The sequence below is a fragment of the Cajanus cajan genome, chromosome 3, assembly GCF_000230855.2.
Source record: "Cajanus cajan strain Asha chromosome 3, NIPB_CcT2T_4, whole genome shotgun sequence".
NCBI classification, from domain to species: Eukaryota; Viridiplantae; Streptophyta; class Magnoliopsida; order Fabales; family Fabaceae; genus Cajanus; species Cajanus cajan.
The window spans coordinates 6,437,810-6,446,672 of NC_138519.1; the positions used below are offsets into that span (position 1 = coordinate 6,437,810).

At 39.4% G+C, this 8,863-nt stretch overlaps 1 protein-coding gene across 1 annotated transcript; it reads left to right on the forward strand.

Moving 5' to 3' along the window:
* The first annotated feature begins 6,122 nt into the window (after nt 1-6,122).
* CRR4 (Pentatricopeptide repeat (PPR) superfamily protein) lies at nt 6,123-8,389 on the forward strand. The gene has a single exon (XM_020384809.3). The coding sequence runs from the start codon at nt 6,183-6,185 to the stop codon at nt 8,151-8,153; it is 1,971 nt and encodes a 656-aa protein (XP_020240398.1). The 5' UTR covers nt 6,123-6,182; the 3' UTR covers nt 8,154-8,389.
* Nucleotides 8,390-8,863: the final 474 nt, after the last annotated feature.

The window sequence follows — 8,863 nt, forward strand, 5'->3', positions numbered from 1 at the left end:
TTCAAGAGAACCCAATCATTAGGTTGAAAGGTAACTTCGCGGCGATGAAGATTAGCAAAATGTTTCATACGTTGACGAGCCTTCGAAAGATGCACTTTGACTTCTGTTAAAATCTTTCTATGCTCTTGCAGGAGAAGGTGCACAGAAGTGGAAGACGAATCGCGTAAGGCATCCGTCGGGTTTGGAGGCGCGCGTCCATACAAGGCATGAAAGGGAGATGTGCCGATGCTGGTGTGGAAGGAGGTATTATGCCAATATTCCGCCAAGTGAAGATATTGGTACCAAGCATGAGGGTGATCACTAACGAAACAACGAAGGTAAGCTTCCAAGCATCTGTTCAAGACTTCTGATTGCCCGTCCGACTGAGGGTGATAGGCGGAGCTAAAAGCCAAGGTGGTGCCTTGGGCGCGAAAAAGTTCACGCCAAAAAGAACTCACGAACAACGGATCCCTGTCCGAAACAATGGATTTCGGAAAGCCATGGATTTTGAAGATTTCAACCATGAAACGACGAGCGAGCTGCGGTGCTGTGAAGTGGGCAGGAAGGGCAATGAAATGGGCAAACTTTGTGAGACGATCACAAACAACCCATATGGTGGAATGACCCAACGATTTTGGAAGGTGCGTAATGAAATCCATGGATATGTCTTCCCATACTCTGTTGGCAGTTTTGAGGGGTTGTAATAACCCAAATTTTTTTGTTGGCATATATTTGTTATGTTGACATGTAGGGCACTCTCGAATGAACTTGCGCGTATCAGAATAAAGATTTGGCCAATAAAAAACAGCAACGAGACGACAAACTGTAGGCTTCAAACCCGAGTGACCAGCAACGGGGGTACAGTGAAACTCCCTGAGCAATTGAAGGCGAAAATCAGCAAAATCTGGGACAAACAGTCGTTCCTTGAAATACAATAGCCCATTGCGAAAGGTAAACAAATCCTGCCCATTATCTTTTTGAAGCAATTTATGAACTAATTCCTGACCCGTTGTCTTAAAATATTGCTGCCAAGGTTGAAGGAACAGGGGAACAGGTGAAGAAATATGTAACAAGATCGAAGGTTGTGGTTCTGGGCGAGATAAAGTGTCAGCCACCAGATTCTGACTGCCAGGCCTGTAGAGAATGTCAAAGTGGTAGCCCAAGAACTTAATGGCCCATTTCTGCTGCTCAGGAGTGTGGACTGCTTGGGTAAGCAAACTCTTTAAACTCTTTTGATCAGTAATAATCTGAAAATAGTGGCCAATCAAATATTGACGCCATTTTTTTATGGCTTCTGTTACCGCCAGCATTTCACGGACATAGACAGAGGCAGCTTGGAGCTTAGGACATAGGCGTTTGCTAAAGAAAGCAATAGGATGACCATGCTGAGACAAAACAGCACCAATTGCAATGCCAGAAGCATCGGTCTCGATGACAAAAGGCGAACTGAAGTCTGGAAGAGCCAGAACCGGAACAGATGTAATTTTACTTTTGAGCTCGGTGAAAGCTTGTTGTGCTTGTAAACTCCATTGAAAAATAGGTGAACGCAACAAATCGGTGAGGGGAGTGGCAATCGTTGCATAGTTGCGGACAAATTTTCTATAAAAACCAGTTAAGCCTAAGAACCCGCGTAGAGCCGTGAGTGAACGTGGAGGAGGCCAAGCTACGATAGCTTGAATCTTCTCTGGGTCAGGTTGAACCCCTTGGCCTGAAATAATATGACCCAAATAGGCCACCGAAGGCATGGCAAACACACACTTGGAAAATTTAGCATAAAATTGGTTAGACAATAGGAGCTGAAGAACAGAGTTCAGGTGTGACAAGTGATCGTGGAATGAATTACTATAGACCAAAATATCATCAAAAAATACTAGTACAAATTTTCTTAAAAACGGTCTTAGTAATTCATTCATGGTAGCTTGAAGCGTAGAGGGAGCATTAGAGAGGCCGAAAGGCATCACTAAAAACTCGTAATGACCATCAAAGGTGCGAAAAGCAGTTTTAAAAGTGTCAAAAGAATTTACTCTAATTTGGTGATAACCAGAACGAAGATCAATCTTAGAAAAAACCTGAGCGGAACCAAGTTCATCTAGCAATTCCTCAATGGTGGGTATGGGAAAACGATCACGTATGGTAATGGCATTAAGAGCACGATAATCAACACAAAACCTCCAAGTACCATCCTTCTTTTTAACTAATAAAACTGGTGAGGAAAAAGGACTAGTACTAGGCTTAATAATGCCATCATTTAACATTTCTGTAATCAGGTTGGTCATAATGGTCTTTTGGGAATGAGGGTAGCGGTAAGGTTTGATATTAATAGGGGTGGAATTGGGTAAAAGGGGAATATGATGATTTTGAGGGCGATTTGGGGGGTAAGCCTTTAGGTATTTGGAAGACAGCCTCGTAAGTGATTAAAAGGTTTTTAATCTCAGGAGGAGTAGAGGTAGGAATGGATTCCAAAAGGGGTAATGGAGGGCGTGGATCTGTATGGGAAACTTGTAGTAAATGTAGGGAGGCTACCGAATCTTGGTGAATATAATGACATAATTGATGAAAGGAAGACATGGTAGGGGAACCAGAGTCACCAGTGATAGTCACCTTCGTATTGAGATGGCTAAAGGTGAGGGTAGGGACAGAAAAGTCAGCTTGAATTGGCCCCAAAGTGCGAAGCCACGCAATCCCTAGAACCACATCAGCTCCCTCAATAGGTATCACGTACAAGGGAACCTGAACCACGGCCTCTTGAATAGTAAGAGGAACACCAGAGCACAATTTATCACACAGAATAAATTCACCATTGCCCACCATAACTTTGAACGGGGAAGTGGGACTCATATCCAATTGTAAATGGTGAGCCAAACGTGGTTGGATAATATTGTGAGTGCTGCCTGAATCAATTAAAATCATTACCGTACAACCATTAATAGTACCCTTAAACCGCAACGTTTGAGGAGAGGGAACACCTGTGAGAGCCTGATGGGATAGCTGAAAATGAATAGCAGGGTTAGGTTCGTAATCGTCCAAAGTAGGTTCAGCCACTAATTCACCTGAATTAGGATCAGCATCATCAGTACAAAGTAGCAACAAAAATTTTGGGGTGGCACACTTATGTCCTGGATGAAATTTCTCATCACAATTGTAACAGAGACCAGCAGCCCGTCGTTCTTGTAGTTGTTGAGAAGAAAGACGTTTAATGGGAAAAGATGGAGATGCGGGCTGCACCAAGGGTTTGGTAACGAAATTGGCCGGTTTAGCAGTGGAGGGTGTATGGTTAGGAAAAGAGGGGGAGGAACGGTTAAACTTGGGTTTGGCGTCTTTGAATTTGGCTTCAATTAATTTAGCAAGCCCAATGGCTTGAGAAATTGTCTGGGGTTGAAACATAGCCATCTCATTTTGAATCTCTGTATTTAACCCAGAAATAAAACAATTCTTCAGAACTTCCGGTGGAATGCCAAATACACGATTGCTCAATTTTTCAAAAGTAGCCTGAAAATCAGCAACGGAACTGGTTTGGCGTAATTTTAATAATTCACCCTGGTGGTTCTCATAGGATGAAGGCCCAAAACGAACTTCCAAGGCCCGTGCAAAAGAAGGCCAATCCCCTAATTGATTATTGTGAAACATCCATTTAAACCAACTTAATGCATCACCCTGCATATAAAAAGCTGCAATAGGAACCCGCTGATCCCAAGGCACTTGATAAAACATAAAGTATTGATCAGCCTGAAATAACCAATCCAAAGGGGCAGAGCCATCAAACGGTAAGAGGTTTAATTTAGGGGGTCGAATTTGGGAGTGAGGAAAAGGTGGGGAAGGTTGAATGGGAGGAGTAAGGATGGAGGAATTTGGGGGTATTAAAGGAGGGATAATTGGTATGGATGTGGTGACAGTAGTGGGGTTGGTGAAAATAGGGGGGGGGTCTCAGGTAGGAGGGGTCACAAAAATTAATTGCTGGGGGCGTGTGAGATGGAAAAAAATTAGAGGGCAAGTGGGCACTAAAGGGATTGTCAACCGAGGAAAAGGAAGGAGGTATAGAGGCCCCAGAAGTGGACGAACCTGGATTCCCAAAATGCGTACGAAGGGTGGCCATGATGGTGGATAAGGATTCTTGGTTCTGGTTGATGGCAGCTTGCATGGTAGAATATTGGGACTCAAATGTGGCAACCTGGGATTCAAATTGGGTCTGGAGGTCAGTGAATTTGGTGGAAAGGTTTTGAATGGGGTCATCTTCCTTAGAAGAACGGGGAGGCATGAGGAGAACGAGAGCACCAAATAATAGAGGTTTGCTAGAAGAAACGATTCTACACTAGGTTATTGCTAAGAAAGATATTCATTCCATGCTTGAAGAATTTCCATACAGTCACTATAAAAGAAAGACCTAAAGATATTGGGTGCCTACACGTGTAGAGCACAGATTTAGGGAATAACAACAATGCAACAGAATTCAAAATGAAACAAAATAACACCAAGCCTATTTTAAAAGCCCAATCTTTAAGTTATATAGTCTTTGAACTTTAATGGGCTTCGCATTATACGTTTGGGCCTTCCAACTCTATCAATATATATGTAATGTGATATCGTACGCATGATATTTATGTGTGATTTGTATTAAATAATTAGGAAGCTGAGAAATATATTAATACTTTTATTATAAAATATGTGATGTATGAGACCAAGCTAGAAAATGAAAATTATGAGTGTTGTTGTAAAAGAAGGTTTACAACAATTTGTTCTAACAATTTTTACAACTTTGTTTTTACGTTGTCCAAGAGTTTACAATTTTATCAAAAAAAATAAATTTTGAAAAGTTGACAATTGAGAAACAATTGATTTGCAACTCTTTTCGCCCACAAGTTGTATTAATTGTAAATTTGTAATGTTGTTAAAAGTATATTTAATACCTCCGCCGCTTCACTAATTAGGTATGCTTATTATTTTTGTGTTGTACATGTTTGATATTAGTGAACAAGTGTATTCTTCCAACTAGTTTAGAGAAACCTTTGACTTAAACTCTTTACTATACATATTGGAGATTGATGAAAAAGTATACCCTTCCAAACTAAATATCAAGATCGATTTCTTTGACAATACACCTAAGTAACTCCTTTATAAGAGAAACCTTACCATTTGACAAGATTTGGAAGAAAAACAATCAATAAAATTTGAAATAACATGAGTCATGAAATATCTTTAAATGAATCTAATAATTGTTATAAACATTTGGTTTAAAAATTAATTATGAACTCTCACCCGAAACATCATATTGATTCATGGGAAAAAGAAATAATATAAATTCATCATTAAGTAAAAGTTGCTATCCATACACAAAAAACAGATCGAGTAAGATAACCAAATGAAGTGAAGCTTTTACTACCATCACAAGATGCAACTCATACAAACCAATGGTTAGAGTTGGGATCATAAGATCAAGATGTGAAGCAAAAACACCATAAAATATCACATATAAAACAATTAACATCCCTTTGTATCCAACAATTCCGGTCAATATACATCTAAATAAAAAATTTAAAAGTTCTATCACATAAATGCTTGATAGGAATGGATGAATTTGGTATTTGGTCCCTTGCCCTTTTCCTAAGAAAGACAAATACTACATGCCAATCAACTGTATAAAGTCAACTATTATAACGTTTGCAGCCACAAAATATAGTTTAGAATCCCTAAATTAAAGTCTAAAGAAAACGTTTCAATAACGTTATATGCAGTCAATAGTAAAACAAACAAATTATGTTAGCATTAAACTCAATGATAAACTCATTTAACCTTTCTAAATGAATCAACTTGAGTCCTATATACAACTCCTTTAAATGAATTTTATGACTAAGTACATCAACCCAAATAACTCAATCCACTGACTAGATTGGTTAATGACAAGTTGAATTAGATTGGTCAACAAATTGAAACTTATTTTTATTTTTTTAATTTTAAATTTGAGTTATCTATTTTCAAATAGACTCTAAGAATGAACCCAGTGGTAGAGAGAAAAGAAAGACTTGGATTGGATTTTCCTCAAAATCTTTGTAAACTGTTAATCAGAATTTCGAATTTGAGTTAAGATATCAACTTCTAAGAAGTAGAACTAAGAAGAAAAAAAATCAAATAGAAAAGGATACACATCCCTGTAAACAAAAAGATAACCTTATCCAAATGGGAGGCCATGCCACCTTTGATTTTTTGAAATGGGAGAACTAAACAGTAAACACCTTTGCTTGACCCAATTTGATGAGTCAACACTGCAAGTATCTTTACACTGTACACCTTCTATTACCAAAAAAACTAGCTCAAAGTTTGAGCCATTAATGCTTGTGTGTGCTAGTTCTTCACACCAGCCATGGGCCTCACCCATACCAACACTCACCACGCTCTCAAAATGCACAACCACAGAGCACGTAGACCAGCTTCACGCACGCATGATCACAACGGGCTTCATCAAAAGCCCCTCCCTCACCACCAGGCTCGTTCTCTCTTTCATTTCCTCACCCCACGAGCCTCTCGTCGAGTTCGCACGCTATGTCTTCTTCAAGCACCAGGCTTTTCGCGACCCTTTTCTCTGGAACACCGTGATCAGGTCCCACTCTCATGGCTCTGACCCCAAAAGGGCTCTGATTGTGCTCCGCTTGATGCTCGAAGATGGGGTGCGTTTGGATGAGTACTCGTTTTCCCTCGCTTTGAAGGCTTGTGCCAAAGTGGGGTTGGTGAGGGAGGGAATGCAAGTTCACGGGCTGCTGTGGAAAATGGATTTTGGGGAAGATGTGTTCTTGCGGAATTGTTTGATTGGTTTGTTTGTGAGATGTGGGTGTATTGAGCTTGCACGCCAGGTGTTTGATAGAATGCCTGACCGGGATGTTGTTTCTTATAACTCGATGATTGATGGGTATGTGAAGTGTGGGGCGGTTGAGAGGGCGCGGGAGTTGTTTGATGGTATGGGGGAGAGGAATTTGATTACTTGGAATTCGATGATTGGAGGGTATGTGAGGTGGGAAGAGGGGGTGAGGTTTGCTTGGAGTTTGTTTGTTAAAATGCCTGAGAGGGACTTGGTTTCGTGGAACACGATAATCGATGGTTGTGTGAAGCATGGGAAGATGGAGGATGCTCGGGCGTTGTTTGACGAGATGCCGGATAGGGATTCGGTCAGTTGGGTTACCATGATTGACGGTTACGCGAAGTCGGGTGATGTTCTTGCGGCGAGGTTGTTGTTTGATGAAATGCCGAGGAGAGATGTTGTTTCTTGTAATTCGATGATGGCTGGATATGTTCAGAATGGTTATTGCATTGAGGCTTTGAAAATATTTCATGACATGAGAAGGGCAACTAATGTGGTTCCTGATGAAACTACTTTGTTGATTGTTCTCACAGCATTTGCTCAATTAGGATACGTTGAAGATGGAGTTGTGGTACATAATTATTTAGTGGAGAAGGGCTACTCTCTGAATGGTAAACTTGGTGTTGCTCTAATTGACATGTATTCAAAGTGTGGTAGCATTGAGAATGCTATCTCAGTGTTTGAGAGTGTTGAACAAAAATGTGTTGATCATTGGAATGCTATGATCGGTGGCTTAGCTATTCATGGAATGGGTGAAATGGCTTTTGATTTTCTCTTGGAGATGGGAAGGCTTTGTATTATTCCTGATGATATCACTTTCATTGGGGTGTTGAGTGCTTGTAGGCATGCTGGCATGTTGAAGGAGGGACTCATATGTTTCGAGCTCATGCAAAAGGTATACAAGCTGGAACCTAAAGTGCAGCACTTTGGATGCATGGTGGATATGCTTAGCCGCGCAGGGCATGTTGAAGAAGCCAAGAAACTCGTGGAGGAGATGCCTGTTGAACCAAATGATGTGATTTGGAAGACTCTACTTAGTGCTTGCCAAATTTATGAAAATTTCTCTATAGGGGAGCCTATAGCTCAGCAAATGATTCAGCTATATTCATGCAGTCCAAGTTCCTATGTGCTTCTGTCTAATATTTATGCCAGTTTGGGCATGTGGGACAATGTAAAGAGGGTTAGGACAGAAATGAAAGCAAGAGAATTAAAGAAAATTCCAGGTTGTAGTTGGATTGAACTGGGGGGAATTGTTCACCAATTCTCTGTACAAGATAGGACACACCCTCAGGTTACTGAGATTTATTCTTTGTTAAGTAGCTTGTAAATTCCTATTTTGAAGCTCATTCATGTGATGTTGTATGAGTTGGGAACTCGTGCAATGTGGTATGAAAAGTGGATTTCTTTTTATACCAGCCTAGTTCTGTAGATAAGCGGTTATATAACCATTTGTTGGTTTCGAAATAGAATCGAGGGCCAATATAGTTTGTAAATTTTTTTTCTTTTAACATGTTGACAGATTTAGCATGCTCATATGGTCAGTAGTAATTTATACTTCCTACATTACTCCTTGCTATCAGATTAAAGTTACATGGATCATATTAAAGGACGTGAAGTTTATGTCAAAAAATGTGTTATTAATATTCTCCGATGTATGTGTTGTGGTGGGGTCTAGTATCAGACCACTTGTAATAGGGAAACATTTTCAGAACATGTTTTAGGTTTATATAAAGATTAGAGATCGGACTCTACTTTCACTAGAACATAACTACATAAGACATCAACTCCTGGTGAATAACTATATTAGACAAGAATATTTTTTAGGACCATTTTTTAATGGAAAAGTTTTTAAAAATCCTATTAACTTCTTGTATAATTCAATTTCATATTTATTTATGAATTAAATTTTAATATTTTTAAAATAATTATTAATAAATAAAAATAATTTGATATCACAATATAAATTATTTATTATTGAATAATGTTCCTTTTACTTAAAATTTAAAAGAAATATTTTTAAATAAGTATTGTTTTAAA